At 33.9% G+C, this 13,888-nt stretch overlaps 3 protein-coding genes across 3 annotated transcripts in view; 1 reads left to right on the top strand and 2 right to left on the bottom strand.

Moving 5' to 3' along the window:
* Positions 1–1,332: 1,332 nt before the first annotated feature.
* LOC102594018 (EKC/KEOPS complex subunit bud32-like) lies at positions 1,333–4,920 on the bottom strand. The gene is made up of 8 exons (XM_006352703.2): positions 4,769–4,920; positions 3,795–3,878; positions 3,443–3,559; positions 3,081–3,359; positions 2,804–2,917; positions 2,423–2,495; positions 2,224–2,290; positions 1,333–1,613 (listed from the first exon to the last, which is right to left on the bottom strand). The coding sequence occupies exons 2-7, from the start codon at positions 3,855–3,857 to the stop codon at positions 2,253–2,255; spliced, it is 684 nt and encodes a 227-aa protein (XP_006352765.1). The 5' UTR covers positions 3,858–3,878; positions 4,769–4,920; the 3' UTR covers positions 1,333–1,613; positions 2,224–2,252.
* Positions 4,921–7,869: 2,949 nt separating this feature from the next.
* LOC102593369 (putative nuclease HARBI1) lies at positions 7,870–10,326 on the top strand. Its single transcript, XM_006352701.2, has 2 exons — positions 7,870–8,097; positions 8,908–10,326. Exons 1-2 carry the CDS (start codon positions 7,938–7,940, stop codon positions 9,969–9,971), a joined length of 1,224 nt encoding a protein of 407 aa, XP_006352763.1. The 5' UTR covers positions 7,870–7,937; the 3' UTR covers positions 9,972–10,326.
* Positions 10,327–11,191: 865 nt separating this feature from the next.
* The window catches only part of LOC102593036 (sulfate transporter 3.1-like), a 6,143-nt gene continuing 3,446 nt past the window's right edge, over positions 11,192–13,888 (bottom strand). The window contains exons 6-12 of the mRNA XM_006352700.2: positions 13,653–13,769; positions 13,317–13,443; positions 12,617–12,903; positions 12,351–12,541; positions 12,166–12,251; positions 11,972–12,048; positions 11,192–11,560 (exon numbers count right to left, since the gene is read on the bottom strand). Of these exons, the coding sequence (XP_006352762.1) occupies positions 11,372–11,560; positions 11,972–12,048; positions 12,166–12,251; positions 12,351–12,541; positions 12,617–12,903; positions 13,317–13,443; positions 13,653–13,769 (1,074 nt within the window). The 3' untranslated portion in view covers positions 11,192–11,371. The remainder of the gene's footprint in view (positions 11,561–11,971; positions 12,049–12,165; positions 12,252–12,350; positions 12,542–12,616; positions 12,904–13,316; positions 13,444–13,652; positions 13,770–13,888) is intronic.

Raw genomic sequence — 13,888 nt, 5'->3', positions numbered from 1 at the left:
AGCTCATGATGAAGGAGGGCTAATATATGTGCAATATTGGCTGTTGGTTTTTGTGACAAGTTAATTGTACTTTATGTACCATTGGCTTATAGATAGGCTATATATCATATCATATCTAAAATTTTATATTTTCTAGCAAGTTGAAATGAATGTGTCCGTCTTGTATTATAAATATAAGTAGTTGTCTTTGTTTACAATAGGTCATCTATTGTACTCTGTAACATTTGAACGCCGGGTATGAAATTTATGTTATTTTATCGTTTGAGAAAATTCTATTTATTTTGTCTTTTTAATGTTTTACTACTACTAGTACGTACTCCTATATTGTAAGATCGATTGAATTTACATGTTGCTTTTAAGTTGTAAGTATATGAAAATTTAGAAAATAAACTAGGAGTAATAATCAATCTGTTATGGTCGAAGGGTGAGTTGATAACTTGACTCAAGATAAGTTTTGTATGTTGCGGATCTAGATTAGTAGATTTCAAACACCAAGTTATGATTAAACTTGTTTAGGTTCACAATATGTCTAGATTCATTGAAACTTTTTGCTCTATAGTTACTTACCTTAACATAAAGATGGTTAGCGGTAGAGAAAATAAGTAGCACTACTGATTACTATTTAACCTATTTTGCTTGAATATTATATTTCTATGTAGTGTTGATTACTTACCTTAAAAGATTTAAAATATTTGTAACTTTTTATATTATGCATGCGTAGCATAAAACTCTTAATACATATTAAAAAGAAAGATTTACACAAAAAAATTCATCGATGATCATCCATACATCCTTAATATGAATAACAGATTAGCAAAATACATAAGAGTAACGGAGGGAAAACTCTGGGGGGCATCGTGATTCTGTGGGACAATCGATGGATCAAGAAGTTAACGTGTTTATAGTGATGAAATTATAGTGAATTAAAACGAAACTATATATTAATATCATTAAATTTGGTAATCCATATCCATTTAATTACTTATTGCAGAAAGTTGAGCCAGCAATAGTTGAGGAAGCAGAATTAGAAAAAGAGTCACATTCACTATATTTGATCATTTTGTGTACTTGCTACTTCTTTTGTTATTTCTTCGGGAAGGAGTAGAGACACACAAATTAGGAATTGCTTTTAATTTAAACTCCTCTATCAATTATTATTATTATATTCATATTGAGCCCTCAACTAAACCTAGTTCACATTAAGGGGGAAGCGTTCTCTTACGAGATTTTTTCAATATCCAAGATCAAACTCGAGACTCTTAATACTCATCCCACCAAGTTAGATTTTGGTAACTTGGACGGTTCACACAATGTGAGGTCAAGGCCCAAATGCACATTTAGGACATATGGTACATAGGTTCAACTGAACTCATAACTATTACAATCCATTTGAACTATGTTTACGAAAAAAGAAAAGAAAAAATCATTGGGCGGGCCAGATGGCCAGAGTTGAATAAGAATGCAGAGAATAGTAGATACAAAGCAACTTCAAACAAGTAACATGGGTAGCATCAGCCACACTATCAATAATCAAGACTGCAACAAATACAGATTGATCTTTGCAATAAGCAAGTTTTTCGGTTTCACCTGCCCCATGGCATCTGATGTTTTCACTGAAAATCATTTACAAACTATTAGAGACAGCTCCCAAATCAACAAATGTATGCTAGGAATGTATAGACAACTTATTAATGTAAAACATAAATGTACAGTAAATAATGCAGTTTTTAAAGCAGATGAACATACAGTAAAGACCCGCATACAACTTATATAGACTATTTGCGGCTCTGAGTGAAAAACATAAGCACATTGTTCTATAACTTATAACTGCTATGTTTGGTAGATCAATGGGCTTGATGTCTTCAATATATCTGAAGATTTTCATGTTACATCATCGTCTGCAACACTACCAATGTTCACACTTCCAGGAAAAAGAGAACAGGGCACAGAAAGGTAGGGAGTATGTGAATGAATCCAGTTGTACTAAGAAAACAAATAGGCCACATAACCATGATATCCGACACCTCATCTCCAAGAAAACATGGTGAATGATTACTTCATAGAAATTAACTATATATAGGATAGCAGCGAGTCCAAAAAAGAGTGGGCACAAGCAAGACACTGTGCTTTTGGCACGAAAACATGGGAATTTGACACTATTACATTCTGGAAATAAAAAAAAATCATACTGGATGCAGTTGAAAGCATAGAGACAAGTCCAACCTCAACGTAGAGTGCAGAACTGGAGAAGCTCAACCAACCATTGTGCGCTTTCTTCCTCTTTGCCTCACTAAAATAAGTTACAAAAACAGAAAGGAAAAAAACATAAAGAAACCATCGGAATTAAAACCATGCCTTTTCTTCTTTCTGGGAATAACAAGGTAATAAACAGAAAGGGACATGTATGAAGAGTCGGCAGCACCTTCGGCTAGCTTGTTCAAGGTTGATGACCACTGCTTTGAGGACTTCCTATATGCAGCAAGTATCCTGTCCATCTGCAATAACCATATAAGCCATACAAGATGAATATGAGAAAAAGAGAACCGAGAGAAGTAGAGAACATAATGACATAAAAAATACTGTTTCTGAGAAGAGGTGCATGTTTTCCGCAATAATATGATCACATGACACGAATCATATAATGCCCAAAGGCAAAAGGAAGATTAATTTTAAAGAAGAAATTAACATCATTTGCCTGAAAGAAATTATAATTTTAAAATGAGGGAATAGAGAAGAACAAAAAGCTTCAAACAGCTTTATACATGCCTCTAACTCACAAAGCAGTAGATATGACGGAGCTTACCACATTTCCACAAGAAGAGTGCATAGAGAGTAAAGCACGTTCTAGTACATATAAATCAACTGCTTTATCTTCTGGAAGAGTTGAAGTAAAGCTTAGACCAAAGTCAATCAGCACCTGGAGAAAAAGTATCAGGTGATAGACAAATAAACGCATTGAGGGTGACTTAAGAACTTCATCCTCCAAAACCAAGAGAAAAAGGCAAATAAAGAAAGAAATTGAAGACAAAGTCAATCATGAGAGCTAGAGGAACATTCTAAAAGAGAGAGAAAAAGTTCACCAGCTGATTGGCAGAACTCCTCAGTAACATGTTTGATGTTGTCAAATCGCCATGGACTAGGCCACCATCGTGTAGTTTTCCAATAGCATTACCAATCTGTGTTGTAATATCAGCCATCTGTTCTTCGTCAACTCCAACTAGTCCAAAGCCAAGCAATATATCTTTTACAGAAGGACCTTCAACATATTCGAAGGTGAGAGTATGCATAACAGTGTCAACAGCATACAACACTGGAGTAACAACACCAAGCCGTCTAGCTTTTGTCATGCACCTTGCCTCCTGTGCCAAGATTTCAATATTTCTTTAAGCAACACAAGGTTTAAGAAAGATTAAAGGAAAGAGTAGGTATCATTTATACCGACCGCATTCAACCGTTTAAGAGTGAGCTTTGAGTCCAAAGTTGGATGCCTGTATTTCTTTGAAAACCGTTCCTTGATAATACACCTTCTACTACCCACAAATGTTGACTCAAATACCCTCTGATATCCTCAACAGAGAAACAAGATAAAATGTTACAGAAATTCTAGAGTCAACAACTACTTGCCATCAAATGAACATTGGTAGAAACAGTAGTACAAATTATTATTAACTCATAAACTATACAAAAGACACACGCACACGCGAAATCTTTCCAAAAGAAAATGAGAGAAAAAGATCAGAAATATTACAGGAAAGTTTTATAGAAACACAATAGTGAATTAAATATAAACTCACAGCCTCAGCTCCTTGCTTGATTAAAACCAACGATCCATCACTTCCATCTGCCTTGATTTCCATCTAAGTGAGATCTCCAATTAACTTCGGGTGCAAAAAAATAAATAAACAAATAAGTAAAAACTAAAAAGAAATGGATAACAAAACTTTAGGCTTCCGTGAAACAAAGTTCTTTAGCTCTTCCACAATTCAAGTACAACATGAAAATTGCATGCAAAAGAATGCTTAGGAAATTCTTTGGCATCCAAGAGGGTTCGCTTACGTTGGAAACCATAAGGTCTTAGGTTCAAATCCAATCGAAGGCAAAAACACTGGTTGAATCCTGTCCATCTATCCAAGCCTTGGTGGATACAGTTACCCAGTACCTATGCTGGTGGGGGTAGCAGATACCACATGGAATCAATAGAGGTCCGTTACCCAGTACCTATGCTAGTGGGGGTAGCAGATACCCCATGGAATCAATCAAGGTCCGTGCTTTAGACACCATAATTATTAAAGAAAATAAATAATTTGATTTACACAAAGGTCTTTCTGTGAATTTCTATTTTCTTTGTGGAGGATTAAGGCAAAAGGTTAGTAGGTAGCCGAATCCTGTCACATTTCATGTGGTAGAAGCCTCCCCTCTGTTCTCCTTATTTGTAATCATATTTAGGAATCACATGTTTTCTTTGTTCTTCACTGTTTATTTTTATACCTCTTCTAATAATTTATTTTATCAAGAAAAGAGATTAAGCTACCATTATAGCTTAAAATAGAGGGAAAATATTTTTTGTTGAACTGTTGTTTATTGTAGCTAAAGGAAAGCTTCAATTTTTACAAGTATAAAACCCAATTTGTAGCATTTCAAAGCATCACCAAAGCAGTAGCAGCAGAATTTGGAGATAAAAACGCGGGAAAAAAAGAGCAAAAACAACCATAAACGAATTATGAAAACTGAAGAGCAATTTGTGAGTTTTTAGAATAGTGAAAGACACCTTTTTGCCGTTGAAGATAAGCAGCGCCGCCACCACAAACCGCACAGCTTCGGACAGTATGAGTGAAGAAGAACGACAATGAAGTCGCGGTTAAGGTTTAGCAGATTTGGGAATTTGGTCCTCAGGGTTTTATAGAAGTGATAAGTTTGTCCTTGATAAACCCAATGGCTCATCTTTTGACTAAAGTAAAGAGATAAATGTCAAAAACACATTTAAACTGTCTTTTTTTTTTAGTTTCATATTTAAATTATTGAAAGTGTGAGTTTCATGCATAAACTATCATTTATTAGTTTGAGAAACACACATCAGTAGTGTGTGTAATCCACTCTCTCTTTTATTTGAAAAAACCTTGACACATGGCTAGGGGTGTTCACGGTTTAGATAAAAATTGATCCAAATCGAAAAACCAAACCAAATCGATAAAATAAAACTGATTTTATTAGGGTTTGGTTTGGTTTAGTTTTAGATTTTTGAAAACCGATAATATTTGGTTTGATTATAGTTTTATTCGAATAAATCGAATAAATAACCGAACTGAACCGATGAATTATATACATATATTTTATTAATATACATACTTAATATATTGTTTTTATAAACAATTTTAAAGATCTTATATATGTTTTCATTAAAATTTCTTTATACTTTACTTATTGAAAGCAAGAATGTCCAAGGTGAAAACATTTTATCTTATTGATTTCATGTATATGAGTGTTTATGCAATCTTTGTGGGACTTGAAAATGTTATTGTCTCTTCCTTCTAGGCTAATATAGTGAATTTTAAAGTTTTATTGATAATAAATTCAATGATCGAAAGTTCGGTAATTTAAGTCATTCTAACTATTTTTTGTTTTGAATGGATTGTTGTCACTTTTTTCACATTTTGAATGAATTGTTTCTTTTATTTTTGTGTATGGTTAATAATCGAATAACAGAACCAAATCAAACCGAAACCGATAACTACCAAATCGATAAATGTATATTATATTTGGTTTGGTTTGGTTTTGATAATTTTAAAACCGATTAAGTTGATTTAATTTTGATTTAGACCAATAACCGATCCAAACCGACCCGTGAACACCCCTACACATGGCATTCCACATAGATAAAATATTCCACCTTAACGAAAATTAAATAATAAACTATTAATATTAATTAAAAAATTAAAGATTAAATTATTACGATCCCAAAGAATATAATTTTTTTTATTATTAAAATAATTATTTTTCTTAACCCACTCCACCACCTCCTCCCCGTAACCCTTCCCCTCCCCCCCCCCCAAACAATGTTCGTTCGTTTGTACTTGTTTTTTAAAAAAAATATTTTATTTAAATTTTAAAATCATACTTCACCTCCCCCCACCTAAAAAATTTGATATTATTTTATTTAAAAAAAATAAAAATTCTACCTATCCTATTTAACCCTCAGTTCCTAATTTATTTTTATTTTTTACATTTTTCTTGTTTTGTGTTAGATATGTACATATATATTTTTAGAAATTTTTTTTACTTGTGTATCGAATATTAAGTAAATAAAATTTTTATTTTTAAAAAAGTCTAGTGGCGGCAAGTAAAAAATATTTTCGACATGTTTATATCTAACACAAAACGAGAAAAAAATGGAAGCGGAGAGTTAGGTGTAGTGGGTAGAATTTATTTTTTATTTTTTTAAAATAATATCTAAATTAGTATTTGAGGGGGAAGGGGTGAAGTAAAAAAAGTTAGAAATTTAAACCAAAAACACTAAAAAAAGGGCGGGGGGGAGGGTGGGACGGTTAGAGGAAGTGATGGATTTGGGTAAGAAAAATATTATTAAATAAAATATTATTATTTTTTCGGATAATAATTTTTTAATCTTTAATTTTAACTAATATTAATAATTTATTTAATTTTTGTCAAGGTGTAATGCTTTATCCATGTGGTTTGTGATGTGACAATTTTTTTTAAATAAAAGAGAGAGTGGTATAAAAGAGAGAGGTGTGTTTCTCAAACTAATAAGTGATAGTTTATGTATGAAATTCACACTCTCAATAGTTTAGGTATGAAACTAAAAAAAAGGGATAGTTTAGGTGTGTTTTTTACGCTTATCTCTAAAGTAAAAAGAGAAAATGTCATAAATTGTTTTTTGACTATAGGATTAAGTCTAAAATGAACCCCTAACTATATGTTTAGCAGATTTAATCTTTTAACTATTCAAAAGCTTATCCGCTTTGATTTTTTAACTATGCACTTACCAGTTTTAGTACTTTAAGTATTTAAAAACTTATCAGTTTTGATCTCTTAACTATACACTTATCGATTTTAGTTCTTTAAGTATTCAAAAACTTATCAAGTTTGATCTTTATCCAATTTTTTTTATACAAATAGCTTAGATTTATAATAACGAAACTTTTCGTGAAGATAAATCTTTAACTTATTTTTTAAGTTGTTTAGATTTGATCTTATTACTCAAATTTCTCTATGTAAAATAAAATGAATAGAATAATAAATCGTTTTATTTAACAAAAAAAAAAAGTTGCAATCTACCATTTTATAAATTTTAATTCTGAAAAAAATAAAAAAAATCTTTCAATAAAGTCGTTGGAGTACAAATTTTGAATTTAACAAGTAATATTTTTTTATAATAAAGTTTAGCATCTTCAAGTCATTAATAGCAATAAAATATGCTTCATTTTATCGTCCTTTAAATACAATTATAACTTATATTTTTTTCCACGTAAATTTTATTTTGAATCGTTGAGATTAAGGTTCTTTTCATAAGAATAAGTTGAAGAAAAAATAGCTAGGATAGAGAAAAACAAGTGAAAAATGAATGCTAAATGATTTAATTTTTCGAGATATGGATTTCGTTAACATAAACCTAAAGAATTTTATATAAAAAATGGACAGAGAACAAATTTGATAAGTTTTTAAATAGTTAGAGGAGTAAAAGTGTAAAACCGATAAATGTATAAATAAGAGATCTTTTGAATAGTTGAAGGATTGAAACAAAAATATAATTAAAGAACCATTTTAGCCCTAGTCCTAGTTAAGGGACTATTTATGTCACTTTCTCAAAGTAAAAAGGGCCCATTAGATAAAAAACAAAAGACCAAAAGACAGTAAAAGTCGATAAGGAAGAGTTTGCATTTTAGGTGCTGTGTCGAAGTTTTCGGTGTAACAATCGGTGGATGGCTCCTCTAAAGAAATCCAAGAAAGATTCTAACAAGTTGAAGAAAATCAAAGCCAAAAACAAGAAAAACAAGTCCATCAACATTGTTCCTGTTGAGAACAAAGGAACTGAATGCGATTGGTGGGATAGTTTCTGGCACAAGAACTCATCAACCCCAGGTCCCTCTCTGCTCAAATTTCCATTCTTTAACTACATTTTCGCAAATCTTATTGTTTTTCCGATGCCATTTGACTTGTTCAAGCTCTGTAAGACTTCCATTGGGGTGTTGGTAAATGTCAAGATTGGATTTTCTGATTTCTACAAATTTAGTGCATTATTTTAACCCCTTATTTGTTAAAGCATTCAAGGGGATTCACATATATAGAATAAAAGAATTGTTTTTGACATATCTAAACTGTGTAATTTTGACACCCCCTATGGCTCCGCTCCTGCGCCACTGGCGGTAGGTTGAAGGGTTGTGTGAAAAATAGTCTGATTATTCATGTTGTTAACTCTAACTAGTTTAATTTACTGCATTTATCTCTGGCTTCTGTATGCATAGCATACTTGAAGTCAGGTCTCTAAAAGAGGTTACTTAAGACTCCTGTTATAAATGATCTCTCTTAAAAGTCTAATTTATTCTAGTGAAATCCAAGGCGTTGTAGGTATTGTCAAAGGCAGAACTTCTACATTGGAAACGCAGGAGCTGTTATAGTTAGGATAATAGTTAATCATTCTTAGGTTTGTAATGTGATTGTTGTCCACTTGTCCTTGGCTTTCCCGCTAGATTGACTCTAATTTCAACCCACGTAAGTAAGTTTGAGAGATTCCGATAGACTGGAGTTGTATGCTTTATGTAACAACAGTGTCTTATTTCTTTTTTATTTTTGCAACTTTTTCCTATAAGGTCATTTTGGATACTTTTCTTTTTTCTTTTTTGGACTCTACGTTGCAGGGATTAACTCACTCTTATACCTTATATCTTGCAGGTTCTGGTGTACCTAGTGATGAAGAGGAAGGTTTCAAGTATTTTTTCCGTGCTTCCAAGAAGACTTTTGATTACATATGTTCACTTGTAAGGGAGGACCTTATCTCAAGACCTCCTTCAGGTCTGATAAACATTGAGGGAAGGCTTCTTAGTGTTGAGAAGCAAGTTGCGATTGCATTAAGAAGATTGGCTTCTGGTGAATCCCAAGTTTCAGTTGGGGCATCATTTGGGGTCGGGCAGTCCACTGTGTCTCAGGTTACCTGGAGATTCATTGAGGCATTGGAAGAACGTGCAAAGCACCATCTTAAGTGGCCAGAACCTAGTGAGATGGATATAATCAAGTCTGAGTTTGAACAATCATTTGGTTTGCCTAACTGTTGTGGAGCAATTGATGCAACTCACATTATAATGACTCTTCCTGCTATTCAAACCTCAGATGATTGGTGTGATCAGGAAAGCAATTACAGCATGCTTTTGCAAGGTATCGTGGACAGCGAGATGCGTTTTTTAGACATAGTGACAGGATGGCCTGGGGGCATGACCACTTCAAGGCTGTTCAAGTGCTCTGGATTTTATAAACTCTGTGAAAGTGGTGATCGTTTAAATGGAAATGTCAAAATGGTGTCTGAAGGAGCAGAAGTTAGAGAGTACATTCTAGGAGGATTTGGTTACCCTCTTCTTCCATGGCTTATTACACCTTATGAAGGTGAAGACCTCTCGGATCCTATGCTAGATTTCAATGCGGTGCATGAGACTGCAAGTTCAGTTGCAGTAAAAGCCTTCTCACAATTGAAGGGAGGTTGGAGAATCCTTAATAAGGTTATGTGGAGACCTGATAAACAGAAACTCCCAAGTATCATCCTCGTGTGTTGTTTACTTCATAATATTATCATTGATTGTGGAGACAAATTACATCCTGACGTTGCCGTATCTGGTCATCATGACCCAGGATATGAGGGACAGAGTTGCAAGCAGATCGAATCAGTGGGGAGATTAATGAGGGGCAAATTAACTAAACACTTACAGACTACCAAAAAAGAAGGCTCAATGAAGATGATCGTCTAACACTGCATTGGAAAAATTGCGGTGATTTTCTTATCACGGGCATATCTTTTCCAAGGAAATAGAGGGCCTTTTCAAAAACTTTTGTTTCAAACCTTGCCGAAGATATAAATGGAGTTCAGGTACAAGATCTTTCTGAATGTAGAAAAGGGTGTTTCATAGTCCTTGAATATATGTGAAGACTTACCTTTCATACCTAACAGTTTCACATGTCATTTAGGTAAAAATCTTTCTACATTATTTTAATCATCACTCTTTTTCTTTTTTTGTTGTGACATATGGCCTGTCCTAGATTATCTGCATTTAACTAGAGACTTGAATCAACTGTCAATAATAATGTAAAATGGAATTACCCTTATTTCATCCAGCATTTTAATCCTTGATATATAGGAAGTTATGCTATGTCATGAACCATTTTCAGGCTTGCCCAATTCCTGTAGGGATATATAATATCTTAAATCACATAATTTTTTGACAGGCAACAAGACGGTTATTTTGATTCAGGATATACCTGCTGTGAGTTTTCACTTTATAGGGCCTCTTAGAGGTATAAACTCTTAGAAGTGCTTTTGATGGTGATTAGTTTTGGTTTAAGAATACTTTTTAGTACTCTTTATAAGTTACCAAATGCAATCACCCCTTCATAGTTCACAGTCTATTGTTAGCCATCTTCATTTCTTCGCCTTTCTCCCCAAAGTGGATGTCTCTGTTAAATGCCTGATATTGAGTTATGGCATAACAATGAGACTAGTACGTCATACATGTAATTTCATTGAACTCACAAATATGGAAAATCAAAACTAATTTATTTTTGCTAGTTGAAATAGTCATGGCACAAGTTGCAACTGGCTTAATGAGATCTCTTCACCAAAGCAACTAGATAAGGAAGAAACCTTAATGTCCCTTATCAAAAAAAAAAGGAAGGAAGAAATCTTAATGTGAATGGCCTAAGTCACATAGGAGGTTATCACGTGATAACTTAATGAAGTAATTGTAGCATGTGAGTGTACCCATGCGATAACCCAGTCAAGGCAGCTAGTCACCACCTCGGTAGGAACACATTAGTGAAGTTCTTAAGCCTTTGGTGCAGAACGAGCTACATTTTACAAAATAATTCAGCTATTTGATCTCAGGAAAGAACACTATGATGTGAAACCGAAAGTGTAAACAGTGTCATATGCTAGTCATAAGTTTATAAAAATTCTTGCACGGAGCCAAAGATATTGAATACACATAAAACTGATCCTATAATGAAAACTGAACATTTACAGATCATTGCAGGTAAATAATCATTCTTAAAATAGGAGCACATTATTTTACAAAATGTGGGAGATAAATAAAACCCTTTCCAGTTTATTCTATGGAAGAGTACTGTTCTATAATACTAATAATTAATTTGTAAGTCAAACATTGTTGCTCCATTTTTGCGAACCATCTTCTGAAGATATTGGTTTGCAGGAATGAAGCATGAAGTTGCATGCTTCCACTGCTTCCCCTACTGTTAGGAACATCCATTCTTGTCCTAATGTTTCTATGAATTTGGACTTGTTCAACTTCTTCATCACCTCTGCTCCTGGATTCGCCAAAACGAGCTGCAATTCCACAAAACCACACCATATGTTAGAGGAGTTTAACTTTTATACCGTGACAATGACTTAAAAAATAACAAGTAGAATTTATTTTGTTAATGTTAGTGTGGTTAGAATCCCGTGTTGGTTGGGAAATGGACTGTTGGTTTGTTTATATGGACTTGGGTAATCCTTCCCGCACGAGCTAGTTTTTAGGATTGAGTCAGACCCAAATGTCATATTTTTACATGGTATCAGAGCTCTTGGTCCATGTTCCAAATGGGGCGGGAGTGGGGGTGTTTGAGTGGATGAGTGGTTTGCTTATATGGACTTGGGCAATCTTCCTCTCATGACCTAGCTTTGGGAGTTGAGTTAGGTCCAAATGTCATATCTTTACGGTTAACATAGTAAGAAACATATAAATAAGAAGCCAACCTTGAGATCTCTTCTATCAAGATTTTTCTTGACCTCTTCAAACATGCTAATTCCACTTGTATCAATGTTACCAACAGCTACACATCAAAGAATTTAGGCTGTCAGTGTTGCTCAAATTCAGTTTGATCAACTGCCTATGTTATTTACTGTTTTTTTTCTTTTCGAATTAATAGACACAACGTAAATGAACTAACCTCCCATATCAAGTATAACATACTGCAAAGTTGTTTCTCCTGAAGATTTTAACTTGTCTTCCTCGTCGTCAATCCACCTTGAGATCCTATTACAGGAAATTGTTAGTATTTGTAGAAAGAGATTATTGTTGTTGTATACTGACAATGCAACTTGGTAGTATAATACATATAAGTTAAATTGTTACCTCTCTCTTAAATAGCTTGAGTTAGTGAAGAAAATAGGAGCTCCAATGTCAAGTATGAGAACTCCGGGAACGTTGTTTGTATTTGGATATTGCTCCACATTTCTGTAGATCATAGAATTGGGGATATTACCAAGTACTAAAGTCCTTGGCCTTGCTACAGAAAGTAACACCCTTAGCAATGATAAGCCAACCTGCATTTGCATTAAACAAAAAGAGTTAGTACCTACTTGGTTAAGTGACGTAATACATTAGGAAGTACTACTTACAGCCATGACTAAGCCAATTTCAATGTTGCCAAAGACAACACCAATGTATGCACTCATGCAAACTAAGAAGTCGAATTTGTCGACATGCCAGAGATGAATGGCAGCATTATAGTCGATGAGTCCGAGCATGGCAGCAATAATAATGGATGACAACACGACGAGAGGAGTGAAGTGGAACAATGGCGTTAGCAATAGCAACGTTACCATCACAGCCAACGCCATGACAATGTTTGATACTGCTGTTTTGCATCCTGCGTTGAAGTTCACTGCTGATCGCGAGAATGGCCCTGCACGCACGCACATTCATTTATTTTTCACATAATCGTTTAACGCTAATAGCCTTGACTATCAACATGGAAAACAATTACCTATTCACATTTTGACAAGGAATTGTCTCATGATTCCCCCCACCCACCCAAACCTCCAAAGCACTTATAAAAAATGAAATGACCCACAAATTGTGATTCTCTTTTCCGATTAATTCCATGTTATTTTAGTGGACAAATTATTCGGTACACGTCTGTCAGCAAGTATGGTAGGTTGGGGATTTCAATCGGGTCATATAATCACATGGGGTATATGGGCCCAAGTGACACAAGAACTGATACTAGTCCAAATCAAAATAAACTTTCGGCCCATAAATAAAAGATAAAAAGAAGGATAGATAATGACCAAGTCAAAATATGATATAGGAAAATACCAGTAGTGAGGTAACAAGAGGTGCATGAGCCAACAATGTTCATCATCCCAAAAGCAATCATCTCTTTGTTACCATCTATATGGTAATTCTTGAACATTGCAAAACTTCGACCTACTGCTATTCCTTCCTGTACACACGATTTTGTATTACTATCGAATCATTTAAAAAATAACTATAAATCATAAAATCGGAATTAGTATTATATTAATAATATTATCTGACAGTTCAGTACACTAAGCTTTTTGAATTATGCGGAAAAACCATACCACAATAGTGTTATGTTTGTAGTGAAAAACAATGCATGTAGCAGATGGAAACAAATAAAGAGCAGCTTACAGCAAGGGCAATGACACCCGTGACTATGCCAGTTTTGATAGCCGTCGTCATATATTTCGATCCAAACGACAGATCCATTATTGATGGTGGATTTATCCCTTTCTTCAGCTCTCCAATCTGTAACATTATTCACACAACAATCCAATTATTCCACATAATGGATGACATACTAAGCAATTTATTTTGCGCTCGGGATCGTTTTGGGATTAACTATTGCCGGGATATATATATATATA

This window comes from Solanum tuberosum, unplaced genomic scaffold, assembly GCF_000226075.1.
Source record: "Solanum tuberosum cultivar DM 1-3 516 R44 unplaced genomic scaffold, SolTub_3.0 scf00150, whole genome shotgun sequence".
Lineage (NCBI taxonomy): Eukaryota > Viridiplantae > Streptophyta > Magnoliopsida > Solanales > Solanaceae > Solanum > Solanum tuberosum.
This window is presented reverse-complemented; position numbering and strand designations above follow the sequence as displayed.